Source organism: Lemur catta, chromosome 11 (genome assembly GCF_020740605.2).
Source record: "Lemur catta isolate mLemCat1 chromosome 11, mLemCat1.pri, whole genome shotgun sequence".
NCBI lineage: Eukaryota > Metazoa > Chordata > Mammalia > Primates > Lemuridae > Lemur > Lemur catta.
In genome coordinates this window covers 1045776-1062629 of record NC_059138.1, presented here as the reverse complement: position 1 = coordinate 1062629, position 16854 = coordinate 1045776, and the positions used below count along the sequence as shown (strand labels likewise).

The 16854-nt window shown below is 44.8% G+C and overlaps 1 protein-coding gene across 4 annotated transcripts in view; it reads left to right on the top strand.

The window, feature by feature from the left end:
* The window catches only part of UBE3C (ubiquitin protein ligase E3C), a 109752-nt gene that overhangs the window by 85088 nt on the left and 7810 nt on the right, over positions 1–16854 (top strand). For 3 of the 4 annotated variants that reach the window (XM_045564793.1, XM_045564795.1, XM_045564797.1), the window contains 4 exons: positions 3052–3264; positions 9274–9462; positions 9561–9627; positions 14628–14758. In XM_045564793.1, the coding sequence (XP_045420749.1) occupies positions 3052–3264; positions 9274–9462; positions 9561–9627; positions 14628–14758 (600 nt within the window). Of the gene's footprint in view, positions 1–3051; positions 3265–9273; positions 9463–9560; positions 9628–14627; positions 14759–15809; positions 16078–16854 lie in introns of those variants that run through there. The other variant, XM_045564794.1, reaches the window with a different exon arrangement.

The window sequence follows — 16854 nt, the reverse complement described above, 5'->3', positions numbered from 1 at the left end:
GCTTAAGTGATCCTCCTGCCTCGGCCTCCCATGTAGCTGGGATAACAGGGTCATACCACCATGCTCAGCCACTGTTTTTACTTTTAGTAGAGGTGGGATCTTCCTGTGTTGCTTAGGCTGGTCTCGAACTCCTGACCTCAAACAGTTCTCCGACTCTGGCCTCCCCAAGTGCTGGGACCAGTGGATGAGTCCTTAAAATGCAGATCTCAAGGAGTATCTGAACAGTCTCTGAGTGTATGAGTTTTAGAGTGTTTAAGGATTAGTGATTTTACAGACTTACATATGAAATAGATGATTAAATACTGTAATTGTGCTTGAAGCTGTGGCTAAGGGAAGGATCACTCCCCCGATGACCAGTTTCTCCCTTCCTGGGAGGTCGTAGAAGCACGGTGCCAGCACCCTGGAGCTGTCCACGCTCCTGTGAATTCCCAGGTCTGTCCTGCTGAGCCCTCACCGCACCGCTGAGTGTGCACAGTGTGGTCCAGTGACGGATGGCTGCTCCGTTTCAAAGGTGGTTTCTCGCGTTGACAGTCTCATGGAGGAATGGTTACCCCACAGATGAAGTTTTGTTTTAATTTTGGTGTTTCGTGAGTAGCACAGCAGCACTTGAATCTGAACACAGTGGGATAGGAAGGAGCTGGGTCTGTCCAGCGCATCGCAGTACGTGTGAGGTGGGGCTGGCTCAGCCTTCACCCGCTCTCCCGCGGGTGTCCCTCAGCCTCAGACCGGGTCCCGCGGGTGTCCCTCAGTCTCAGACCGGGTCTCAGCGCCACACCTCCAAACGTGAGGAGGGTTCGTGACTACCTCTGCTGGGAGGGCTTCTTGCTTTAAAACTAGGCCTCATTCTCCACTTACCCAAGTGAGGGTAGTTCCGCCACTTCTTTGACCTGGGAAGACAGGGGCAAGAGCATTTCGTAGGATCGCTGGAAATGCATCTCTCTCTGTAGATTAGACACATTCTAGCAAGGGCAGCATTCGTACAGGAAATTCAGATTTTCTGTTTGCGTCCATTGTTTTACCGTAAGTTATGAAATTGTCCAGATAGACCAAATGTCTTACTACCTGCTTAGCGCAGTGCCTCGCACAGAGTAAGCATTCAAGATCTTGTAGCGGTTACCTTTATTAGAAAAGTTTTCACATAAAAGATTGTTGAGGCTTCCAAGTCAATTGTCTGTTAGAATAAAACACTAAGGATGTTTTTGAAAAGCTCAGCATATTTCTGATTCCTTCTTGCATTTTATATACTTGGCCACTAGAATATTTATCATGCCAAGTGAAACCTGACTTTATGTTGGTAACCTTTCATAATTTTACCTCCTACCTTCTTTTGGTATGGGATCTCTGGAGATTAATACAGTCATACTCACCAGCACTTGATTGAATCCAGTACCATTAGTTGTCAGGGAAATGCAAATTAAGGCCACAATGAAATGCCCCATTGCACCAACCAGAAGACTGATAATAGTAATGATTGGTGTCCAGGCGCGGGGGCTCACGCCTATAATCCTAGCACTCTGGGAGGCCGAGGCGGGAGGATTGCTTGAGGTCAGGAGTCTGAGACCAGCCTGAGCAACATAGTGAGACCCCATCTATATAAAAACAAAATTTTTTTTTTAACTAGCTAGCTGTGGTGGTGTGCAACTGTCGTCCCAGTTACTCTGGAGGCTGAGGCAGAAGGATCACTCGAGTCCAGGGGTTTAAAGTTGCAGTGGGCTATGACGACACCACTGCTCTCTAGCCTGGGTGACATAGCAAGACCTTGTCTCAAAAAAATAGTAGTAATTTTGCAGATGATTATGCTCTGAAATTCTTAGATATAAGAGTTCTTTGCAGTAACTTACAGTAAAGACGTCAGTAAAATTTTTGACATGGGAAAATTGCATGAAGCCCAGGTTGAAGAACAGCTGCCCTCATCTGCTCACACGCTGCGTGTGGCTGCTTTTGTGCTCCAAGGGCAGAGTGGCGTAGCGGCAGGGAACGTCTGGGTGCTACAGCAGACTGAGCTGTGGCCACACAAAGCTGTGTGCAAGTCCTGACACCCTGTTGTACCTATGAATGTGGCCTTATTTGTAAATGGGGTCTTTGCAAACACAACCAAGTTAAGATGAGGTCATACTGAAGTAGGACGAGTCCCGAATCCAGTGACTGGTGTCTTTAAAAGAGAAAAAGAAGAGATATCGGATTCAGACCAGAGAGCAGGGAGGACAGCCACATCAAGAGACAGTGTGGAGTGACACAGCCACAAACTACGGAACCCTAGGGATTACAGGGAGACCCCAGGAGCCGAAGGAGACAGTGAAAGATCCTCCCCCAGAGCCTACAGAGGGAGAATGGCCCTGCCAGCACCTTGGCCTTGGACTTCTGGCCCGTAGAACTGTGAGACAGTGAGTGTATGTTGTTTTAAGGGTCCCAGTTTATGATAATTTGTTAAAGCAGCTTTAGGAAACTAATAATCCTGCAAACCTATCTGTCTCTTTTTGAAAAACATTTACCAACCTCCATGACACATGAAGGATTTGGCTCTTAAAAGTCCCATTTGTTGCTACGTCTCTGTAGTCCGAGCTGTCCGGGAGGCTGAGTCAGGTGCCTGGGCCCCGGGGTTCTGGGCCACAGTGTGCTGTGCAGGTGAGTCGTCTGCACTGAGCTGGGAGTGTCAGGACGTGACCTCCTGGGAGCTGTGGCCACCAGGGTGCCTCAGTGCTGATCAGGAGGGGATTCCTCCCCTGAGTAGCTGCTGCACTCCAGCCCGGGTGACATAGTGCGACGCCATCTGTGAACAGAAGAATCCACACTGACGTTGACAGTCTGTGATTTCACCCCTAAGCAGTCTGTTCGAGGATTTCCGACACGCTGAATGCACACACCGTAGCTTGGCACGTGGTAAATGCTCACTGAGTACCAGCTTCTACTGCCCTCATCATTATTCTGGACAAACAGTATCTGCAGTCTTACAGTTCTGCTTAATGTTAAATCGAGCGTGTATTTTTTATTTGTGGGAAGCATGATAAAAGACTTGACATGCTAATCGTTGTTCTTTGATCTTACTTGAAGGCTCTCTATGAAAACATGCTGGTGGAACTGCCCTTTGCAGGCTTTTTCCTTTCCAAGCTGCTGGGGACTAGCGCGGATGTGGACATCCACCACCTGGCCTCCCTGGACCCGGAGGTCTACAAGAATCTGCTGTTCCTCAAGAGCTACGAAGACGACGTGGAGGAGCTGGGGCTGAACTTCACCGTGGTGAACAACGACCTGGGCGAGGCACAGGTGAGGGTGCCCTGCCCCGGCTGAGTACACGTCAGTGAGGAAGCTAATTCCTCTGTGTGCAAGGACGTTTGTTCTACGTTGTTTGAGCTCTCCCATGTTTTAGAAGGAAGTGTGACTGGGAGTTAGAGGAGTTTGCAGGAGCCTGGAACACGCTGGCCCTGCCTCTGAGCACCGTTCTCAGCGCCTTTGCTGTGTGGGCCTGCCCCAGCTCAGAGCGCTGCTCCAGTGGGATCGTCCCGTGGCTGTGACGAGCCTCCTGTCCTGTCTGGTTCCTGGTGCTGGGAGTGGCCAGCTGGCCCCTCTGGACGGGAGCCCTTGGGGGTGGAGGAGCAGTCCTCGCTCCTGCCTTCCGAGGGGCTCTGGCTGCTCTGACACGGGCGTGAGGGCTTCGTGTAGGTTTGAGCTATTTTCTTAATAGCTTTATTAAGATATAATTCACATAACATAAAATCCACCCTCTTAGAGTGTACACCTCAGTGGTTTTTAGTGTATTCACAGAGTTGTACGGCCGTCACACTGCAACCAATTTTAGAACATCATCTTCAGAGAGAAGCTGTGCCCTTAGCCACCCCACCCCACCTGGGCCTCCGCCCGCCGCCTCTCCCTCGTTCTCAGGTCTGGACGTCTCACACGAAGACTCTGACTCTTGCCTTCACTTGCTGCGTGTGTCAGGGCTTGGCTTCTTTTCTGCTGAGTGATACTGCATGATACCGATGCACCACCACATGTTCTGTATCAGCTGATGGAGATTTGAGTTGTTTCCACTTTTTGGCTATTATGAATAGTACTGCTACAAACATCCATGCATGACATACTGAAATATTTATTGATGAATCAATAGCATCTGGGATTTGCTTCACATACAGGTTGAGCATCCCTAAACTGAAAGCTGAAATGGCGAGTTGAAAATACGTTGACCCACACAGCATAATCCCTAACCCAACCCCTAGGTCGCAGTCACTAACATTTTCTCATGGTAACCACACATGGAGCAAGTTTCAATTAATGCAGTTTTTGTTTTTTAAGAAATTGTGAGAGTGTACACAGCGTAGTAGGAGAAGCAGATATACGGGGGGTCCCAGAAGTCAGCACACAGGGAAAATGGGAAATTATAGCCAAATGTACCTTTATTTAAAAAATGTTCATTATAAAATTTTACAAAATTTGTCCTGTTTTCAATTTCTTTTGAGTATATAGAGGCCAGGCACGGTGGCTCACACCCGTAATGCCAGCACTTCAGGAGGCCAAGGTGGGAGGGTCACTTCAAGCCAGGAGTTGGACACCAGCCGGGGCAACATAGTGAGACTCTGTCTCTTTTTTAACGAGAGCGTATATCTAGAGGTGGAATTGCTGGTTCCTGCTCCATTTCTGTGTTTAGCTTTTTAAGGAACCTTCAAACCATCTTTCACAGCAACTGCCATTTTTCATTCCCTCCTGCGCTACACAGGGTTGATTTCTCCACGTCCTCGGTAGTGACGCTTGCTGCTCTTTACTTTTTCCCTCCGTCTCTTTCTTTCTCTTTTTTTACAGTAGCCATCATAATGGGTATAAGGTGGTATCTCATTGCGGTCTTACTCATTGTAATCATAGTATTCTACTGTACTGAGAATTCCCCAGGAAAATAAGAGATTTAGTGCCCTTATTGGGGGGCTTCCTGCTTAAGCTGCAGAATTGCTGCATATTAATAGTTTGTACACCAGCGAGATGTCTTCAAAATTAAAAAGCACACACACGTTTATGCATCCTAATGACTAAACATTCTGGATATTGTTTTAAAATGGTCGTCTTTTTGGAACTTGAATTTTCAGTCTGTTAGCCACTTTCAGAAACAGGTTCAGATTAAAGCAAGGTCAGATTAAAGGAAGTAATGCTGGCTCAGGCCTTCTGCCTTTCTGTAGCACTTACTGGTAACCTTTTGGCGTTCCTGAGACTGGCACCAAAGCGTTATAAAATAGGAATGTGAAGTATAGAACCAGATTTCATTGATTGCCACTAATTTAGTAGCTTTTTTTTTTTTTTTGACAGGTCTTGCTCTGTTGCCCAGGCTGGAGTACAGTGGCGTCATCATAGCTCACTGCAGCCTCCAACTCCTGGGCTCAAGCCATCCTCCTACCTCAGCTTCCCAAAGTATTAGGATTGCAGGTGTGAGCCACCACACCTGGCCTACTTGCCATTTTTTTCAGCCTCTTCTTCTACACCATAGAACTGGAGTCTCAACCATACAAAATTCAGATGATTTTTGGAGAGTGAGGTTTGTTATTATTGTAAAGACATTTTCAACATATGGTGATGCTACAGGCTGCCCTTGCCTTGCACCACCACCTAGTGGCATGATTTTTAAATGGAATGAAAGCCTCAGGACAAAGCTGGGCACAGTGGTTCACCCCTATAATCCTAGCACTCTGAAGGGTGAAGTGGGAGAATCGCTTGAGCTCAGGAGTTCGAGACCAGCCTAAGCAAGAGCGTGACCCCATCTCTACTTAAAATAGAAAAACTTAGCCGCACATGCTGGCACACACCTGTAGTCCCAGCTACTCAGGAGGCTGAGGCAGGAGGTTCTCTTCAGCCCAGGAGTTTGAGGTTACAGTGAACTAGGATGACACCACTGCACTCCAGCCTGGGCAGCATAGTAAGACTCTGTCTTAAAGGAAAAAGAAAAAAAAAAAGAACCTTAGGACAGTGAATGTTATAATGACCTGTCCCAGGCCTTTGCTAATGGGAGTATTTCCCATTTTTCCTTCCGAAAATAGATGGTAATAGTGAAATGTCACATGTGAAAGCATTCCATTAAAGCACCACTGATAATACTGGAATCTGTTAAAAGCAAAAGTGTGACACTAAGATGTTCCAATTATTCATGGAAATTCCTACAGACTTAAGAAATTATAGATGATAATGCATAAGAATAATTACACGAGGCCAGGCGCAGTGGCTCATGCTTGTTGTAATCCCAGCACTCTGGGAGGCCGAAACAGGAGGATCGCTTGAGGCCAGGAGTTCTAGACCAGCCTGAGCAAGAGTGAGACCCTGTCTCTAAGAAAAATAGAAACATTAGCTGGTGTGGTGACACACACCTGTAGTCCCAGCTACTCGGGAGGCTGAAGCAGGAGGATCTTGAGCTCAGGAGTCTGAGACTGCAGTGGGCTGTGATGACGCCACTGCACTCTGGCCCCGGCAACAGAGCGAGACTCTGTCTAAGAAAAATAAAGAATAATTATACTGGCTGGGCGCCGTGGCTCACGCCTATAATCCTAGCACTCTGGAAGGCCGAGGCAGGCGGATCACTGGAGCTCAGGAGTTCGATACCAGCCTGAGCAAGAGCGAGACCCCGTCTCTACTAAAAAAAAAAATAGAAATTATCTGGCCAACTAAAAATATATATTAGCCGGGCATGGTGGCACACGCCTGTAGTCCCAGCTACTCGGAAGGCTGAGGCAGGAGGATCGCTTAAAAGCAGGAGTTTGAGGTTGCTGTGAGCTAGGCTGACGCCACGGCACTCACTCTAGCCCGGGCAACAGAGCAAGACTCTGTCTCAAAAAATAAAAATAAAAAAGAATAATTATACTAAAGATCTTAATTAGAAAATTAAGAAATTCACTGATAAGGTACCTAATTTGGGAAGTGAGCTTAAGGATTTCTGTGGAAGTACATCTAAAAAGGTAGTCCTCTCTATAGGCTTAAGTTTATGAAATATCATGATTTAAAGATCTGTAATACAGAAATACTTCATTATGTTGGCAGGATGTATTAATTACTCTTCCCTTTTAAAATAATGGTGCTGCTCTCAAATTTGTTTTCTTCAGTGTAATCAATTTGGCTGTGTGTTAGTCTGTTTAATAACGAACATGAAATTTTATTTTAGACTAATTTACATATACATCTTTCTTGACGAAAATGCTAAGGGTTTAAGAAGGACCCACAAATAATCATCTGTTATTTAGAAACTACGGGACTTGAGCCAGGAGACCTTGGTTCGAGTCCCGTTGGGCAGCTGTGCTGTGTGGCCTTAGGCAATTCCCAGGCCCCTTCCTGGTCTGGGGGAGGGCAGGGAGTTGCTGGAGGCTTAAATGAGCTGGTGCAGGCAGGTTCCTGTGCTGTGGGAGACCTTCCGGAGGGCAGAAGGGCAGCTCTCGACGCTGGAACAGCTCCCGCTCTCTGCTTATATTTAAAGGCAATTTTAGATCTGCCCCTCCAACGTGAAATTTTAGCACACATTTGAGGTTCTTTAGACATATACATAGTTGTTTAGGTTTTAGCCTGAGAGGATTTTAAATTAAAAGCAGTGTAACCATTTTAAAGTTATTGGAAATGTTGGTTTTGTCTGATCAGGCAGGGTAATTGGGAGCCTGGGAAGTTCCTTAACTGATAACTTCCTGGTCCTTTGTCTTCCAAGACGCACAAGTGCATCATCATTTATCACGTGCCTTTAATCCATTTAACGGAAGGGTGGTGTTTTACATGTTGAAGTATAACAGCCCCTCGAGGCCAGGCTAACAGATGGACTGTCAGCTGAGTACAGGCAGAGGAATTAAGGTAATGAGCACAGCCCTTAATCAGAGTGAGACAATGGGTTTGAAAGCCCATCCTTAGACTTGATGGTTCCAAAACTAAGAAAGTGAATTAGTAAGAATAATTGAATCGTCATTTAAAATGTGAAATATTAAAAGAAGCAAATCTGACAAATTTAACATTCAAGCTTAAAGCTATATAAAATGAGAACCAGTAAACCTTCAGATACAGGATGGCTTAAGTAGATCTCTTCAGCGGGTTTTGAAATAGCCTTTCTGTAAAGTGGTAAAAAAAAATTGGGGTATAAATGCTGTTAGGCAGAGGGACTGTCTTCGTCACTCTGGGAATATGGAAGCTACCGAGAGAGCTAGAGGCTGTGAGAACATGGCGGGTTATTGGCAGTTTCCCTTGGTCTGCAGGTGGAGCGTCTCTGTTTCCACCCCCAGACGTTGCCACCTGCTTGGTGGGCTCAGTGAGCCTGCTCTGGACTCTCTTGGTTTCTACTAGCAGTAGCCCCTCTTATGAATGGGGTCACCCTGGAATGTTTTCATTGATAATTTCTTCATCGATGGCATAAACTATCCTCACCCATCCTCAGGAATGCAGTTGTGTTTTTTTCAAGTACTAGTAAACAGGGAATTTAAAGAGTACACGCTCTTACAAATTATGGTTATGTGCTTATAACTGTCTATGATATTTTGCCAGTCAACTTTGTGTATGTGAATTCACATAATCGCAACAATTCCCAGATAGACAAAGCAAATATTACTGCGTCATTAATGAGGAAAGAAGCCCAAGGAGCGAAGTGACCAGGGAGGGAGAGGGAATAGAAGCCAGATCTTCGTGTTTCTGCCACAGTGCTTGTCTCCGTGGCACCCTGGGGACCCTCACAGGAATGTGCCCTGACCCTACACTAAACCTGCACATTAGCAGGGTGTGGCTGTGTGCTGAAAAAATTGTTCTTAGCTCTGTTCGTGTACATAAGGGATTGGCTGATCCCATATCTCTGATTATTGCCATTGTCCTTTAAATCATAATCGAAGTCCATCACAGTAGTAATAACATTATGGAAATACGAAGATAAGTATATGCTGCTTATATTTACAAGTGTGAGTAATCGTTCTACTACAGCCTTTATTTCTCCTAAATGAGTCCCTTTTTTCTCTTCTGACTTACGTTGGTTGTTTGGTTCATATCTTTATCTTTCTGATTTCTCATGTTTTTAAAATAAAATTGCCATGATGACATTGCTGCACCATTCCTTAGTATTAATACTTTGGAGAAAGCAGGGGTTGTTAATCTCACAGAGCAAGTTGCTAAGCTCTGGAGAATCCTCTCAGAGGTGTGTCTTTGAATCTCCATGGAATGATGTGTGTGTGCTAGTGGTGTTATTTTGTATTTAGAGTCTTGTTGACCATGTCTTTTAAAACGTTTTTTGCTTTCGTTTTACCCTGTCATCATACTTTGAGATTTTGAGATCTTTGTGCCTTGTACTCACAGGTGGTTGAGCTAAAATTTGGTGGGAAAGACATCCCTGTGACCAGCGCCAACCGGATCGCGTACATCCACCTGGTGGCCGACTACAGGCTGAACAAGCAGATCCGCCAGCACTGCCTGGCCTTCAGGCAGGGCCTGGCCAACGTCGTCAACCTGGAGTGGCTCCGAATGTTTGACCAGCAGGAAATTCAGGTACCTTACCTGCTGACTCTGGAGGACACAGTTGTAGGAAATGAAAATGGCTTCTTAAAATCTACATCCAATTTTATGATTTGAACTTTTTTTTTCAGGTATTAATTTCTGGTGCACAAGTTCCCATCAGTCTAGAGGACCTAAAGTCCTTTACAAACTATTCAGGTAGGTTTTCACTGGTAGTTGTTCTTTCTGAAAATGCTGCAGAGACCATATTTCCAAAGCAGTTTTTTGTATAATTTTCTATGTGGGTAATTTACGTGGTTCAGAGCCCAGAATGTGTAGTAAGGGTCACAGTCTGAGTCCTCATTCCGTTCCTGTCTCTGTCTGTCCCGTCCTCCTGCCACTCCCAGCATGAAGGACCACCGTTCTTAGTGTCATCATGCATTCACAAAGAAGTGTAGGCATAATTCTTTCTTTGGGGGAAGGGGGCTTCACACCGCTTTGCTGAGGGGAGCTGGGGACAGAGAGCAAAGAGTGGTGTGGGACAATGAGATCCGACGTCTTTGGCTGGGTGGGACCACCTCCCAACCCTTGCAGACGTGGAAAAGCCGGGTTTCGTTCTTGCGTCCTTGCTCCCGCGCTGCGCTGCGTCAGCGTCTTCTCACGGCTCCAGCGGGCGTCTGGCTGCTTCTGGTCTTTCACTCCCCCTGCCCCACACACACTCAGTAACAATAGTAAAAGAAAAAAACTGGAAAATGGGGCCTCATCAAAGTGTATGCTTTTTTTATTTTATTTTATTTTATTTTTTTGAGACAGAGTCTCGCTCTGTTGCCTGGGCTAGAGTGAGTGCCGTGGCGTCAGCCTTAGCTCACAGCAACCTCAAACCCCTGGGCTCAAGCGATCCTCCTGCCTCAGCCTCCCGAGTAGCTGGGACTACAGGCATGCGCCCCCATGCCCGGCTGATTTTTTCTATATATATTTTTAGTTGTCCAGATAATTTATTTCTATTTTTAGTAGAGATGGGGTCTCGCTCAGGCTGGTCTCGAGCTCCTGACCTCGAGCGATCCACCCGCCTCGGCCTCCCAGAGGGCAAAGTGTCTGCTTTTTGATTAAACTTAAAACTTTCTACTCTTAAAAAAATGAAAAACAAGCCACATTTGGTGCAAAAATATTTGGAATAAACTTGTATCCGTAATGCATTAAATATTATAAATACAATAATAAGGGAAAAAATACCCAGTTATAAAAGTAGGCAGATGTCTTTAACAGCCACATCCCAAAAAAGTTACCCAAATGGCCCATACGCCAGAGAAAGGTGCTCGGCAGCCTTCGTCATCTGAGCAGGAGAAGGTGCAGCCGTCACGAGATTGTTTGGGTTGGAATTGGTGTCTTTTGGGTATTTGTACTTTTTTAAAATTTATTTATTTAAACTAACCTCATTATAAATATATGGGAACAATGAAAAGAAAAAGACAGAAGTCACCATTGGTGGCATGTGCCTGTAGTCCCAGCTACTCGGGAGGCTGAGGCGAGATCGCTGGAGCCCGGGAGCTCCGGAGCGTTCGGCCATCGCTGTGCCTGAGAGCAGCCACTGTGCCCCAGCTTCAGCAGCACAGCGCCAGTCTCAAAAAAATCACCCTTAATTCCAGTGTTCCAAAACGACCGCTGTTGTGTTGGTGTGGTTTCTTTAATCGTATTCTCTTATTCCAATATTTTCATGCGTTTTGTGGTTATATATAACTTATACTGTATATTCTGAGGTTTTATGTTCAGCATCAGTAATAATATTTTCAAGCTGCTATTCTTCTTACAGTTAACATATGAGATTAGATATATCATGATTTATTTAATCTTACACTATAGTGAAAAATTTTGTATGTGTTTCTATGTATAAATTTTTATTTTTATGATATTTTATGGTAGAAGCCCGGAAGTAAAATTACTATTTTTTTTTTTCCTTTTCATGGGAGGAGAGGGTGTAGCGGAGGAAAAACTTTTCCTCTACTGTCTTATTTATGTACGTGGAGCCTGTGAATGAAACTGACAAAAAACATGTAACAGGAGAAAAGGCATGCAAATTACATGCCTGGGGGCACATGAAAATATTTTCACAGAAAAGAAGTGAAGGCCGGGCGTGGTGGCTCACGCCTGTAATCCTAGCACTCTGAGAGGCCAAGGTGGAAGGATTGCTTGAGCTCAGGAGTTCAAGACCAGCCTGAGCAAGAGTGAAACCCTGTCTCTCATAAAATAGAAAAATTAGCTGGGCATGGTATCACATGCCTGTAGTCCCTGCTGTTCTGGAGGCTGAGGCAGGAGGATCACTTGAGCCCAGGAGTTTGAGGCTGCTGTGAGTTATGATGACACCACGGCACTGCAGCCCCGGCGATGTCTCAAGAAAAAGATCAACAGCCTTAATATAAGAGCTAAAACTTTGAAACTTATAGGAGAAAACAGGTAAATCTTTGTGACTTTTGATTTGGCAATGGATTCTTAGATATCACACCAAAAACACAAACAGCAAAAGAAAAAAGAAATTAGACTTTTGAATTTAAAAACTTTGGTACATCAAAAAATAACAGTGAAGGCAACCTACACAATGAGAGAAAATATTTACAAATCACGTATCTAGCAAGGGTCTAGTACCTAGAATATATAAAGAACTCTTACAACTTCACAGTAAAAAGTCAACCCAATTCAAAAATGAAGAAAGGACTTGAATAGACGTTTCTCCAATGATGATACACAAATGTGCAACACGTACAAAGAAAGTGCTAGAGCCATCACTAGTCGTTAGGGAAACGCCAATCAAAACCACAGTGAGGTCCCCTTACCACTCGTTAGTGTGTCTGTTATTAGACAAACAGAAAATAACAAGTATTGGGGAGGATGTGTAGAAATTGGAATGCTTGTTCATTGCTCGTGGGAAGGTAAAATGACATAGCTATCGTGGTAAACATTCTGGAGTTTCCTCAAAAAGCTAAACCTAGAATCACCGTCTAGTGGAGTGGTCCTCCCAGGCGTGTGCCCAGAGCGGTTGGAGCGGGCACCCAGCAGGTCTGTAGCCCGTGTCCGTAGCGGCGTTACTCACCGGAGCAGAGTGGAGACGACGCAGATGTCCATCGAGAATGCGTGGATGAGTGAGTGTGGTCTGTACATACAGTCGAACATTGAGTCTCAGAAAGAAGAACTGTGATGGTGGGGATGGGGTTGGTGCTGAGTGGACCAGACAGTGGGTGTGCACGGCAGAGACACAGAGTACGTGGCAGGTCAGGAGAGAAGCCCAGGCCCTGTGACTGCAGCCCTCACTGGCACACGCTGCCTATGAGAACTTCCAGCACAAAGGGCCCCTGGGACGGTGTGCGAGCAGACGTGAGGCCAGGTCAGACTTTGAGTCACCAGAGGTTGGGTGACAAGCCACCTGAAAGCAAGGCTTAAAACCATTTCGGCCTGTGCGTCCTTGTTAGTATCAAGGGGATTGAGGGATAAAGACAAATGTTACTTGTGGATTCAAAAAAAAGAAGGAATGACGTTTTGATACATGTAACATGGACGACTCTTGGAAACATGATGCTGAGTTAAGTGAACCAGGAGGAAAAGGACGGACATCAGATGGCTCACCTTGACCAGGCGGAGTCGCAGGCACCGAAAGCAGGTTTGTGGCTGCTGGGACCTGGTTCAGGGGCAGGGGTTGCCACTCTGCAGCCACACGGTTTCCGACGGTGGTAAGGGTCACACAGCAACGTGGATGTCATTAATGCCACTTGGTTCTACACTTAAAAATGGCTTAAATGGTGACTTTATGTTACATATTTTACCACAATAAGAAAAATCCTACCCAGGTTCTTGGTTCTGTTGAGTGCTGTTTGTATGTGGAGCATCCCACAAGCACATTCACAGCGACAGAGGTCAGTGGTGCCTGTGAGATGAGCGTGAGCTCTGTTTGAGGCAGTGCGAATGTTCTGAAATTGTCTTGTGCTGATGGTTGCAAAGCAAAATTTGCTAAAAATTATTTTTACACATATGTATATTTATGTGTGGGGGGCTCCCTTGCTGTAGTGAATCTGTATTGCTGTAAATTCGAACTCTGTATGTGAAAGCAAATAATACCTAAGGTCACACTGTCCCCACTATCAAGTCATAAGTTTAAGAAGATGAAATCAATCTAGTCTTTGCTTTGCCAAGAAATTGTCTTGGGTTGTTTGCATTACCCTGTCGGCACTGAAAGTTTATACCTTTAATGATCTTTGCTATTCCAGTAAATAGGTTTAAAATATTATCATATTCATTTTGGTGCCAGTTAATACACTTAAGATATTTTATTGCTGTTATTTCTGTAGTATATTAACAATGAGGGAACAATATATAGCAATTATTTTAGTTTTAGGAAGCACTTAACTAGATTAAAGGCTGTAAGTAGCAGATAGTAAATTTTAGAATAGTTGTCAAATCATATACCAGGATTGGTTGTTAGCCATGGTCTTATTATCAAAAGGATAGTAAGTTAGTATCAGAAGGAGAGATGATAAAATTAGACACTAAGATCACATTGGGAAAACACCTAGCTCTATTAGAAGTAAAAATCTCATTGTCTACTACTGTTTTTAGATATGACCACATGTAAATCCCTTATTTAGAGTCTACTCCTCAACAACGGTTTTTTTTTAACTACCGGCATAGTTCTTAAAAGACAGACTCCTTTGTGGTGTCTTCTGGTGTTGATCTTGTGGCAGCAGATGTTCCTTATTCTGGCTTTCGTCTCTTTGATCCTTCTCAAGTTTCCCTCTTGTACTTTCCCGTCACCTCCAAGGTGGTACAGCAGGGTGGGGGGCGGAGAATCCTGCCTTTGCAGCTGCAGTTGCCCCTTCATGTCCGTGGTGCCCTATCCGTGAATTTAACCAAGCACAGATTGAAAATACTCGGGGGAAAATGGATTATTGTATCCGAACTCTTCTCATCGTTCCCTAAACAATGTGGTATAACAACCATTTACGTAGCCTTTACATTGTGTTAGGTATTACAAGTAATCGAGAAGTGATTTGAGATTTAAAATATTGGGAAGACTTGGGTGGGTTATGTGCAAATACCAGACACTGTATAGAAGGGACTTGAGAACCCGTGGGTGTCGTTACCCTCAGGGTTCCTGGGACCAGTCTCTGCTGCCACCAAGGGACGACTGTGCCTTATCTCTAACACTGATCGAATATCTGTGCATCTGTTCACAGGAGGTTACTCTGCTGACCATCCTGTCATTAAGATCTTCTGGAGAGTTGTAGACGGTTTCACTGATGAGGAAAAGCGCAAATTGCTCAAGTTTGTCACAAGCTGTTCCCGACCGCCGCTCTTGGGGTTCAAGGTAGGCGACTCTCGTGCCGTTTGCTCTGAAAACTGAAGGGAAGTGAGAAAGGCAGCAGGACGTCCAGTAGGGTTAAAGGAAGTCGTGTGGGACACGTTGTTTTCAGGGAAACATTTATAGTGTGCAGTTTTTTATAACATCAGATTTATTATTTTTTACTATGCTTTTTATTTTCAGCTAGATTTTTAATCATTAAGTGTTGGTTATTATCTGCTTATCCCAATACTGGTTTTATTTGTGTTGCTTTTTACTGGGCTCCTGCTCAGCCTGTTCATGCGGTGGTGGCACGTGGTGGCCGTGGCTGCCTGTGAACAAACCCGCACCTGTGGGCCGTGTGTCGTGTCACAGGTGTGCGGTGTGGCCTCTTCCTGCTGACCTGAGGCGAGCACAGCCTGCAGGCGTCGATGCCGCACACGCGGGGTGGGTCCCCGTCCTGATCGTTCACTGTCACCCAGCCTCATTTTACCACTTCTGAAAATCAATTTCGATCTGATACAATTTGGCTTATTTTTAGCAACTGAAATTTCTTGAAAACCATCTAATGTTTCCTGTGTTCATCGTAAATTAAAATAAAGCAGTATTAGTATTTGCAAGTACACACGATGGTATATATATATTGTGGATTGATATCAAGTTAGGTAAGCATTGTACATGGCTTGTGCTTACGAAACTTAAAGATACGTATTCACTTTCACCGAATCTTTGATCAGAAAGTTACATTAAGTATTTTATATTTCTAATTAAAGTTACTCTTTTAACTTTTTACTTTGAAATTCTATTAAACATATAGAAAACTGAGAATTGGACAAAAAACTTAACCCATGTTGACCAGTTATTAACATTTTGCCACATTCACTTTATCGCTCTATATTTCTTTTCTGGGTGGTTTGGGAGTAGATTGAAGACATCATATCTTTTTATTCCCCAAATGTTTCAGCATATGTTCCTGAGGGTGGGAACATTCCTGTAAATAACCACAATTAAATGACCAAAAGCAAAAAAACATAACAGTGACAAACAGAATCAACGTTATCTAATCCACTCGTTGCAGAGTGTGTGCTGAGTGGCCAGCAGCGCAGCGTCACTGGAGAGCTCGTTAGAAGCGAGCGTTGTCAGGGCTCACTTTGGCAGCACAGACATGGCCCCTGCACACAGAGGACACGCAGGTCTGTGGAGCATTCCGTGTTTTTTCTTTTTGTTGGGAAAGGGAGCAGCTAGATCCGCTGCGTGACGTCTGTTCACTCTTTCACTGTTCTTCATTGCCAGCTACTGCTGGAAGACTCGTAAGTCCCTTTGGCAGTGGCCGGGCGAGGTAGCTCACGCCTGTAACCTAGAATTCTGGGAGGCCGAGGCCAGCAGATCGTTTGAGCTCAGGGATTCGAGCAAGAGCAAGACCTTGTCTCTACTAAAAAATAAAAAGAAATTATATGGACAGCTAAAAATATATATAGAAAAATTAGCTGGGCATGGTGGCACATGCCTGTAGTCCCAGCTACTGGGGAGGCTGAGGCAGGAGGATCGCTAGAGCCCAGGAGTTTGAGGTTGCTGTGGGCTAGGCTGATGCCACTGCACTCTAGCCCTGGGCAACAGAGTGAGACTCTGTTTCCAAAAATAAATAAATAACCTTTGGCAGTCTGTTTGAATTCTAAGAAATAATTTCTTCTCATAATGTTATATCACAGAAATAAAGTGGTGTATAATTTCCTTGAAGGAAAAAAAAACATTTGCAGGCTCCGCTCAGAACTACTGTTTCAAAACCTTGGGGTGAAGCACAGCGACCGTGCTCTGGTACTTTGCCATTGTCTACGATGTCCTGCGTAGAGTTGGTTTTCCCCAGCCCTGGACCACGCGTTGCATTGAGTGGACATGCTCTTTGGTTTCCTTTCTTTTGTATCCTTGAAACTGTCAGCGAATGCAGGAAGGTTATGTTGAGAACGTCCCTCAGTGTAGTGGGGTGGTTCCATTCCTAGGAGTGTGCCCAACACAGATGGCAGCGTGTTCACACAGTGGTCGTACGAATGTTCAGAGCATTATTATTCATGATGGCCAAAAACTGGAAACAATTGAAATGTCCATCAACTCATAAAGGATACCAT